General features: G+C 42.4%; 1 protein-coding gene across 1 annotated transcript; it reads left to right on the forward strand.

The window, feature by feature from the left end:
* The first annotated feature begins 470 nt into the window (after window positions 1-470).
* On the forward strand, window positions 471-11304 carry LOC147232547 (twinfilin-1-like). Its single transcript, XM_086149439.1, has 9 exons — window positions 471-568; window positions 2803-2883; window positions 3013-3191; window positions 4493-4588; window positions 4754-4858; window positions 8610-8735; window positions 9138-9288; window positions 9381-9502; window positions 10113-11304. The coding sequence occupies exons 1-9, from the start codon at window positions 544-546 to the stop codon at window positions 10278-10280; spliced, it is 1053 nt and encodes a 350-aa protein (XP_086005565.1). The 5' UTR covers window positions 471-543; the 3' UTR covers window positions 10281-11304.
* Window positions 11305-11713: the final 409 nt, after the last annotated feature.

An 11713-nucleotide genomic window follows, 5' to 3' on the forward strand; every position in this document is an offset into this window, starting at 1 on the left:
CTCATTTTTGCAGAAGGGTTCAAAGGGGAAAGCAAAATAGTAATAGGCAACAATGGTGTGCGCCATCTGTTGAGAACGTGGGTACTTAAGGGGAACGGTAAAATAGGTTTAATTAGAATAAAATTTCAGGGGTGGTGGGCTGGATTGCCGTTTAAGGTTCACAGGCCATGGACTATGCAGATACTTCAAACTCAAAAAACTAGTCTTTGGATGTGAGATGGTACTTTTCCATAAGTCTTTTCCTAATATTTTCAACGTCTCCAGACGAATGGATGCAGGTGATTGGCTTTGGCGACATCTGGAGGGAGCATCCCACATCATAATTGCAATGCACTGCATCTTTGGTCAGTGAAGCGTTGGGTTCGCCTGCTGGGCTACAGCTTGATGGCGTCACGGATGGGGCGTGTCTTCGATGACGTCACAGACGGGGCGTGTCTCGATGTGTAGTCAAGAGTCCACTTCCTGCTTCCGTGCGCTGGTTTCGCCTCATCAGCTGCCTCAGAGCCCTTCATCCGAAGAGAGAGAGAGAGACAGACAGACGCAATGTCACATCAAACGGGCATTCAAGGTAGGAACGTTTTCCAGAACCCACGCCGTGGGCGTCGTCGTGCGCCTTTTCCCCGACGGACTACGTGATTTTGTTGCGCGGATCGAAGCGCCGGTAGCCATTCATCGCTACACCAAGCTAGCGTCAAGTTGTATGAGCTAACGCCTGCTGGTAGCTAGCTAGCTCTAGCCACCGTGATGTGCCAACAGCGTCCGGCAGACTGAAACTCTGAATTATTGGTTTATTTTAGCTGCTTCTAGTCTCCTTACCCCCCATAAAAACCCGTTCCACTTCTATTTATGCTTATATGACGGTGCGGAAGTTGTTAAAATGCACATAGTCAACGTTACTTTGCCCTTGTGAATGAACGGGCGACGCCTTATATTCTAAACAAACTCCTGGCCTGTTAAACCAGCCGGTGTTGCCACCGATAATCTCTGATGTCTGTTTCCGTAAAATAGTCTGTTGGGCGGGATCATCCCCTTCGTCCGTCTAGCTTTGCAGCTTTATTTTTTTAATTTATGTTTTGTTTCCCTCTGTCGGTATGCATATGGAGGTTTTTAAATGTGAACCCCTTCTTATCTTGCTCCTCTGTTCAAATCCGTAGCGGCCAGTGACACATTCGCTCTTGTTAGTTGATCAAGTTAAACGAATTAAACACGGGCGCTTTGGCAGGTTTTAATATGTCTGTATACGTGTGAACCATTTAAGTAACCCTAAGATATTTTTGACTTTGGTCTAACAAATTCTGCAGAATACATGCATCTTTCAGGTATATTGCAGAGGAATTTTTAAAGCTGTAGCCTATTTAATAGAAGTAACTTAGTAGAACCTGCACCTGTTTAGGAGATTACACTACAGTAAATGTAAAATGGTCTTCAATTATATACTTTCATCACCTTGAGCGTCCAAAGCCCTTTACACTGGATCACATGCACACTCACACAGAGCTGCCTTGCAAGGCGCTAACCAGTCCGTCGGGACCAACTGGGGGTTTAGTGTGTTTCCTGAGGACACTTCGGCACACAAACAGGAGGAGCAGGGGTCTTAACCGCCAAGCTTCTGATAACAGAGAGACAGCCACTCAGTAAACTGAATGGAAAGCGGGGTTGGGGGGGTGTTCCATAAAGGTGGTTCTTAACTCTTAGGGTGCAGCCCTGTCCTCTTGCTCTCACCTGAATAAATATGAGAGAAAGGCTGCGACCTTGTGTGATAGGAAAAACCCGAGCTGTAGCAGAACTCAGGAAGGGATCATGGTAAAACTTTGTAACTATGTAACTATTATTAATAATGGAAACTTCTCAACAGGTGGTTTGTCCCAGACAAAGAGCTGGTATCAAGTGTGCATATTCAATCAATTTATTTTGTGACTTAGGAGGTATTCTTACCATATGTAAATTAACCAGGTTTGTACCTTAATCTACCCTTGAAACTAATTAATAAGGACAGAATGATGCATTGCCATGATAAAAGAGGGCGGGAAACTATGTCAGTTAGAACTGTATTGGTTAGGTGACTTGATTATATTGGATTTTAAAGTAACCTATCTGGACTTCGAGACTGATGGTAGCTAAAGAATGTTAAACGTCCAAATTTAAACAAACAGATTCTGTTTACATGTTGTCACTCACCTCTATTGTATACTGATGAATCGTATGAGCAAGTCATGGAAGTCCCTCATCCCTGAGTAGACTTGGTGCTTCTCCAAGGGAGCTCATCTGGTTTTGTCCATGTTTCCTTCCTCTTGAATAGTCACAGTCCATGTAAAGGCGGAATTAAAAGGACACGTGAGGAAGAAGTCCTGTATGTTTCCACCGTCAAAAGGGCAGATCCTTTCTGATTGTGTTCCCTGTTTACTGTTAAGCTCCTGCCGTTTCCTTGTTGCGAGATTAACAAAAGGATTTTCTATTGGAGGAGGAATTTAATTCTGGATTCTTGTATGTGCTGTTCACGCCATTCTTTGCTCGCCACTCTCATAATGTAGAACATTTCTGCCCAACGCCAACTCCACACTCCTTATCTCCACAAAACACACACTCAGGGCTGCTTGTAATGATGCCTTTGGATTTGTCTTCATTCTTTCAATAAAATGCCACTCCTCCCCCCATAGGAGGTCGCTCCCCCACAGATATCTCTTTTTGTTAACCAGATGAATTTGGTGTCTTATGAAGTGAAACAATTTAATCGGCTCCGGTTGCCTCCATTGTGCCGCATCAACAAACAGGAGACTGACTTCTTCCTCATCTCTTTCTCAGCGGGTACCGACGTGAAAGAGATCTTTGCCAGCGCAAGGAGTGGAGACCAGTATCGAGTCTTAAAGATCGTGATTGAAGATGGTGAGCGTGCCTGTTTACGGCTTTTAAATGGCGGATGTCGCTTGAGCAGTAGCTGACAAACGAATGTAAATGTGACGGAGAAGCTCATGCACTGTTGTAACTGTTTGGTTTGGCACGGCTGCTTTCCAGAGCAGCTGACTGTGGGGGCTACCGCTAGAGCGTCAAGGCAGTGGGACCAGGAGTACGACTCCTCAGTGCTGCCCCTCCTCGAGGACACCATGCCCTGCTACATCCTCTACAGGCTGGACTCCAGCAACAGCCAGGGTTTTGAGTGGATCTTCCTGGCCTGGTCTCCGGACAGCTCTGCTGTAAGAATCCAAGCCCGGGCTGGCTCTAATGAAAAGCTCTCTATACTCCCTGGCGCTCAGCCTCCTCCTCTCTGACAGTCTGAAGGGTGGGGTTCCCCACATCAAGGCAACGTGGCTTTCCGCCCAAAAGAGGCATGAATACATCGAGTTTAAAACTATATTCATTATATCCTTCCAGCCATTTTGAAATCCAAACGCAGTCGGATTCTAATCTTGTTTTGATATCGTAAAAGGGCTTTGTTTGAAGATAGAAAAACAAAATCCCACGTCTAAATCCATATGTTTTTGTCATCACTCTCCCAATGTAAGAAATTGAGAAGAAAGTGTCAAAAATGTAAGAAAGTGAGAGTTCACATGAATCATCAGAAAGTAGTGAGTCAACAGTTAGGTGCCCCTTAAAGACTATTTCAAACCTTTGTGAGAATTGAGAAAGGAAATCAGAGAGCAGAATTGCTTTAAAATGTAAATGTCATGGAATTCTACAGAATTCAGCATAAAGACGGGGTTATACATCTGATGTAATTTGACATTTCTCCGTTAAATTCAGTCATATTGAGAATTCTAGTGTCAAGGTGATTCAGGGAAGCCATCACAAATATAGAAATTAATAATTTGCTAACCTGCATCAGAAGAGGGGCAGAAACCGGGTCGTGGATTTGTATGTCCTGCACCTGAGGCTCCCTCTGAAGGACTTGGCTGGAGTACAGCATTTTTGTCTTTTAGCCTGAAGCACTCGACGCCATGTTTAGACATGTCTGGACACTGCGAAACCTTTCAGTGACAGCATGCACTAACATCTCCACTGACTGAGCGAGCACTCATCTGCCTGAGTTTAGTCACAGCCCAGTTTGAGCTAAACATAAATAGCCAAATATTTATCTATGATTTACTTCCCAGAAAGGAACTCCTTCATAAAATCTTTTTGTCTCTGTATTTATAACACGGTGCTGGCCAAGCGTCACTCTATTATAGGGCAGAAAGAAAGACAGAAGAATGTGTAGAATAGTAAAATAAACATAAATTAATCAAAGTGTTCACCAAAGCTTATTGACAATGTCCTTTGCTAGTAACAGGTCTTTGAACCTTCACACTAAAAAATAAATCTTATAAACCCTTCATAGGTGCTTATTTGTTAGTATGATTTTAAAGCCTCAGTCTTTCACAGATGCCAATTCTGTGTTACAAACTATATACTGTTGGTATCAATGGGGAAATTATGCTCTATAACTTGCATTAATTATTCTCTAATTTCTGCATTATGAGGTTTAATGTCCCACTCTCTCCTTCCCAATTTTTATCAGGTAAGACACAAAATGTTATATGCTGCTACCAGAGCCACGCTGAAGAAAGAGTTTGGAGGCGGGCACATCAAAGATGAGATTTTTGGAACCACTAAGGTCAGTGAGCCTGATGTTAACAATAAGCTGTGACATTTAATTGTTCCAATTTAAACCCAAGGGTTGTGATTCAGGCTATTTCTGTCCCGTCTGTCCATCATCCAAGTTGGCACAGTAGTCGTAAGCTGTAGTTTGGCTGAGGTCTGTTTGCCTTTGCCCTCTCAGGATGATTTAAACCTGAGCGGATACAAGAAATATCTGACCTCACAGGCGGCACCTCTGCCCCTCACCGCAGCAGAGGAGGAGCTGAGAAGGATAAAGCTGAATGAGGTATGCACGCAAACACACACACACACATTGAGGTTTAATTTCTCTGACAGTGCTTAAGGACAGTGTACAGTATACCCACTGCTTGTTGACAGCCTGTGAGGCATGAAGTGGGTGTGAATTATGCTTCCTCTAAAAGATACGGTGCTGTGGGCAAAGTGGGAAAAGATCGAGATATGCAACAATAATGATAATAATAACAATAATAATGTAATATACTGTCATACATGACACACGTCTGCATGAATAATCAGAAATTTATTAACATTTTTAAGGCCGTGTCTTTCCAAAAGTTTTTAAAAGTAATTGTTGATTTTTCAAATTTTTTTGCAAGTTTCCTTGAAACACATGCCAATCATCACAGAGTATCACCTCTCTGTGACTTTGTGGTTATTCTCGAGTTATATAAAAAAAACATATATATATATATATATATATATATATATTTTTTTTTTTTTTTCCTCCATCTCTAGTTTTAGATGAATTTTTTTAGGCAGAATTTAAAAAAAAACACATTTGACTTTAGGATATCCAAATAAGTCTAGTGCTGAGGAATTAGCAGCTTTTCCACAGAACAGCCGATGTAGATTGGAAAAACATGTACTTTGTATGTATGAAAATATGTATATGTATGTATGTATGTATGTATACATTTGTGGATAAGTCAGTAGATGCATACATATAAATGGGCATTATATTTACAGTATGTTTACGTGGGTTCTAATATTTCTACATGTACGTGTGTGTGAGTGTGTTTTGACACAGACCATATTTAGTTTGATGTTTGATATTGCACTACCCATGGTCTCTGTACGTCCTCTGACACATAGAAAAGTAAAAGTCCCAACACAAATGTCAGCAACATCTGCCCATCCAAGGGGCAGGATGGATCAGTCCGCACTGCTCACATCTGTGGCAGTTTAATGTTTCGTCTGCCTGGGTAAACCCTACTAAGCTTCAGAGCCCCTTCATAGCTAATATTTACCCGATTAACAGTTGCAGATGCAAATGCTGATCCCTTGTAGCTTTTATTGTTTGTGTTGTTCCTGCATGGAGCTCACAGTATCACCCGCTATGGCTTTTGTGGGTTTGGGAAGATATGTTAATGTTTAATGAAATTATGCTTAAGTGCCTTCCTATTTACATTAGATATTTCGTTAAAATCTCCCCCATATTGCCCGTCCCCCAAAGCTGATTCAATATGTCTCTGATTGCAATTATTCTAGTGCTTTGTGATATTGAAATCCATTCAATGAGCGACCCCTTCTTTTTATTTTATTTTAACCCCCCCACATACAACCAGCCCAAAAGCTGCATTTCCCATTTGTCGTATAAAGAGGAACTGTTCCTCTCACCATATATGGAAGTGTTTTCAGAAGTGTCAGCCTCTCTGCAAACATGGGTAATTAAAAGCATCACAGCAAACGGGCAGTGTGGTTCGTGACCAGCTGCCGATGGAAGATAATTTCACCAAAATCCCTATTACCTCATTGTTGGGGGCAGGGGGAGGCTTTGCGATGCCCACGGAGGCGACTGCCTGCCATTTAACGGAGCAGATGGATGCAACACCAGCAATCTGTTTTAGTATCAGAGGTTGCTACGTTGCAGGCTCAGTTGCATTTGCACTGCATTTCATTTTGTGGGATAGGGGCTCTAAAAATAGATGGGATCTATCAGTGTAATCCCCAGGCTTTCCCAGTTTCCTGATACAAGCACCCTCCGCCGCCACACCTGCGCAGTCGAAATGCCTGCTTTTATGTTGAAATGACTGAAACGCTCACAACTGCCAGTCATCTGTGCACTGAAAGCATCAGCGTTGGCCTGTCAAATGGAGCCAACTTTTCCCCCATCGTTACACAACATCTAAAAATACCAACGTCAGCTCGTCACCAGCTTTGCTCAGCCCTGGTGGCATCTGGCCATGTGTGTGTTTTGTTTTGACATTTGACAGTGCACACAGTAAGTCGTTCACAATAATCACTGAAATGTTAAGTTGGCCTCATCTGAGAACCTCCATTCTGCATGAACGTCGGCTTCAGAAACAAATGCTACCATGGCCAGAAAGCACCAGTTAATGTAACATAATAAAGCGAGAATTCTAAAATACCACCATATTCAACTAGAATGATTGCCACACAAAGACTGGTAAAGCAAGAAGCAGCGTGTGTGTTTCTGGGCTGATTTCCAGTCGAACATCCAGAATGACTCCTGGAATATTCATTTATTTATCTGTCATTAAAAGCAGAAGGTATGGTTTCGTGTAGAGACGCATTTCCTGACTGAATGGTCAGGAGAATAAGTCAGAATACGTTTCTGTCAGTGACATGCTGCGGATTTAGCCGTGGGTGTTCTCCTCCACCCTTCTTTCTTTCACATTTTGAGGTGAAGACTTTCAGTCTCGTCAAATCTTGGGCTCATAAACACAGTTTTGGTGTTTTCATTGTGGACTAACCGCCTTGCTGTAAGTGCCACTTTGTACTATTGGTGTGTGTCTGCCTATCTGTCTGTCACGGAGACAGCAAATAGAAGGAAGGGTGAGTTGTACGTGTCATTAACTATCTCCTTGTTCAACATGAGATCTGCATTTTGCTCCTTGGCCACTATTTTCAAAAAAATTAAATTCAATACTGAATGTCTGCATTTTAGTTATGGCCATTAGTTGTTGTGAGGAAGTGTTTGGGAAACAACTGTTTTGTTTGCATCATTACGCTCATCGTTCCAGTTACACAACCACGGTTAAATGGGTTTAGAAATGAACTCCGGTCCAAAGCAAGATCCTGAGTCAGAATGACATCAAACCTGTAAGATACTGTATATGATATTTAAAATAACCATGAACATGACTATTTCCTGCAGTATCTTTTCTTAATCTCTATTCACTGCCTAACTTTGATTTTTATTGCATAACCCTTACATAAGTTAAAGTAAAGACTTTATGAATCCGTGGAGCTAATACAATCATTTCTGAAGGTCATTAGATAAACTTAGATAAACATTAAAAAACTCATTTGATAGATTTTGCAAAAATTAAGGTACAAGCATTTAAAAGCATTTCGTTCAATATCTAGAGGCATTAAAACTATAAATACGCTGGATGAAAAAAACACATTAGTATTCACAATTACTTTTTATTAGGCTACGTAAACATTTAATAATTTTGATCAGAATTGTGTGATGATTGACAAGCGGAACCCTTTTCATTTGCTGTTGGTGTTCTGCACGAAGTTCCAACACCAGAGTTTGGGCAAAAAGGAAACAAACTAAGAAAAATGCACTAGTAATCATACATTAAATTAAATCCGTGGGCTTCCTTAGTTCAATTGTCACTCAGCAGGTCATACCTATATATATATGCTACTATGCGAAATCTATTGCAGTCTTAAATGATTGACATTCTTATAAATAAACATATCTGCAGTTGGTCATGAGCATTAAATTTGTTGAAAGTGGCATTAAAAAGGGCTTTAAAATAGATTTGCTGATACCCGCAGAAACCATGTAGTATACCCCTTCTGTTTTATAGACCCCTTTAACCGTCTCAGTCCTTCAGTCTAAAGCACTTGGTGATCTCCATCGTGGAAAACTATCAAAATAAACTTTATCTCAAGAACAAAACAACTTTCTGACCTTTTTTTTTTTGTTTTTCTTAGTAGCATTCAGTGTACTGTGGGGAAAAATGTAAGCATAGAGCCGTATGCATCATGAAGTAATCCTTTTTTTTTTTTTTTTTTTTAAACCTTTGTGGCGGGTTCAGGTGCAGACTGACATCAGTGTGGACACCAAGCAGCAGACCCTGCAGGGCGTGGCCTTTCCTCTGCACGCGGATGCCATTACGGCGCTTGAACGTTTTCGGGACAAGAAGCTGAACTATGTACAACTGGTAAGGGATTTGTTTAACCATTTTGTGTGTGTGTGTGCGTGTGCGTGTGCGTGTGTGCAAGCAAAGCATTGTTTGCAGGCTAACACAATGACACGCCAGTTTCGGTGATTTCTACCAAAAGCCTTTCTCTGGAGCAATATGTCACAAGACCACATCAGAGTTGAACACAAAGGGGCGGCTGTGCCGCCGGCGCCTCGTCAATTACCTTTTTGTTTGTTCTCTGAGGAAAAGCAAATTTTCTTTTTTGTTCTATTCATCCATTGGATGTTTGTGCTCGCTGGCGTCTGACAAAATGTTTTGTGTGAGCGTCTCAATGGCAGGTGGATTCGGAGCGTGACGCCTCCCTTCCTTTTTGCAATTGAAGTCCAGAGCGTGACGGTTTTTATCTTCTCTGCTCCACAGGAGGTGGACTCCGAGCGGGAGATGATACGGCTGTGCAGCACCCAGCCCACAGAGCTGAAAGATCTGCCACTGAGAATCCCCAATGATTCTGCGCGCTACCACTTCTTCCTCTACAAACATTCCCATGAGGGCGACTACCTGGAGTCCACAGGTACACAGTCTCCCGGCGAGGAGCCATTTAATATTCATCTTCTCTCCATACACCTGACTCCTAATGTTGTTCTTTCTCTCGTCTGTCCATAGTCTTCATCTATTCTATGCCGGGGTACAAATGTAGCATTCGAGAGCGGATGCTTTACTCCAGCTGCAAAAACCCCCTGGTTGACATGGTGGAAAACAAGCTGCAGATTGAAATAGAGAAAAAGGTAAAAGCCCCGTGTAGAACGGCCACCACACACTTCTAGCATGGCTCGGCCAACTCGGTGCGGGCAGTGTTCTGTTATGTCACAGCACGGCGGCGCCAAACAGACATGATGTTTCACACATGACACTAAACACACGAACAGAGGCGGTGGAGGACGCGCTGCTCTGTCTGTAGATTCCTGTCTCACAGGCGGCAACAGCGGCCATGCTACCACGTAGCAAAAATGTCAGGTTTGATTCTTCTGAGATTATCAAGCCATTGGGTCTTTTGTCAGCAGACACCTTCCCTTACGGATACACGAATAGAACCGAGCGGATTGGAGCTGGAACTGTGCAGCTGAAAAGTGCCACTAATGGTATTAGCACACGTTGGCTGTCCTCGGTAGGCCTTTTCAAGGCTGTCTTTGCTCAACGTACATTCCGCACGAAAACATTGTTTCCACGGAACGCGACTGCACCATCGGCTCTCTTCAGCAGTGCAGCCTATTTCACGGGTTATTGTATAACTGCTTCTCTCCATAGCTCCACGGGCCATTATATCCATTATATCTGTATTTAACCGGCATGTCTTGTTCTGTGAATCAACCCCTGTCTGTTTTTCTGTATTTCCAGTTAGAGATCGACGACGGTAATGAGCTGACCAGCGATTTCATGTACGACGAGGTGCACCCCAAGCAGCACGCGCACAAGCAAGCCTTCGCCAAGCCCAAAGGCCCCCAGGGAAAGCGGGGCGGCCGCCGTATCACCCGACCACCCGCCGAGGGCCAGGAGGAAGATTAAACAGACCTCAGCACCCAGGCACCTCCACCACAAGCACGTTCCATAGTGGAACATTCCTGATGGGGGGGGGCGGCTGCATCTGAAATACTTGTTTAAGAGAATGAGACGACGACCTCAAATCCCCAGAGTTCACCTGCAGACCAAGCTATGCACGCCAAGGAAAACTGAGCAATGACATATTTCACAGTTTCCATTTGTCGCTCGTCAGATGGAAATGGATTTTATGTGTAACTTACATCCACAAACTAAGTCATCCTCGAGGTTTTAAACTTTTGCCAGCTCCAGGAAATTAAAAAAAGAAATGTTAGTGCAACTAATGTGAACTCATGCCAATATAAACCCCCCCCGAACACGAATCTCTGAGTTTTGTGTTCACACTTTTGAACTTGCATTCCCAAAGTCTGTGTCAAGTAATGTTCCCGTGTCTCCGTGTTTTGCCTCCTACTGTTTGCACAACCTAGGTGCTCTGATCCCACTCGTGTTTCTTAATTTCAACAGTGCATTTTATATTGGATTCTTCTTTTTTTTTTTTTTTTTTTTTTTTTTTTTGATATAACTGTGGTTTACATGAAAGGAAAGGAAAAAAAAAAATCATCTGCTGAGAAACTTATTTTTCTATGCAAGTGCTGTAAATGTACATATTGTAGCTGTGATGCTCTATGATTTAAGAAGCAGTCTGTTCCCGTGACGGTATTGCTGAGGATGACAGTGGCGCAAAACAACAACAAAACAGGGGCTTCCAGTAATATTCCATCAGTACTCCTCAGACTCCACAAAGCGGAAGCTCACTTCAACGATTCACTAGGAAAGGGAATATCTCACTCCGGTGGAGGTGCCGCCGCAGCCACTCGTTGACTGATTATATAAAATAGGCAAACAACCCAGATCACTTTATGTTTGAAAAGGGGGGGAATATCCCTTTATATTCATACGGTAGAAGACAAACAACAAATCATGTTCAGTCTTACTTGTTTTCTTACAAATCTTTTCTTTGAAAAGAAATTAAAAAAAATATTTAAATCACGCATTTTCTGTTTTAATCCATTTGCGTTTGTCTTGAACCTTTTCTGCATTACAAACATGGGGGGTTATTAAATTGGAAAAGCACAGGTCGAATATCCAGCAGAAATGCACATCATGCCTGAAAACTAAATGCATACATAATAACGTATTTCATTTAAATGCTCTAATTTATTAATAGTCGAGCAGGAACTTTTCAGTCGCCACAGTTTCAAGAATCTTGAATGTTCTATTAGCTTTTTGACTCTATATCGGGCTCTGATCACCCTGCTCTTCCAAATTTAGAAATGTTTGGCATTGGAATTTAGAATTAAAATGCAAAGCACTCTACTCTTGATCACATTCTCACACAAACTGATAGCTACAGCCGTACAGTGCAAGGCACTAAACAATTTTGGTATCTTGTCCAAGGG

Source organism: Fistularia commersonii, chromosome 7, assembly GCF_037954325.1.
Source record: "Fistularia commersonii isolate RoL2024-O1a breed Wild chromosome 7, RoL_Fcom_v1.0, whole genome shotgun sequence".
In the NCBI taxonomy this organism is placed as follows: domain Eukaryota; kingdom Metazoa; phylum Chordata; class Actinopteri; order Syngnathiformes; family Fistulariidae; genus Fistularia; species Fistularia commersonii.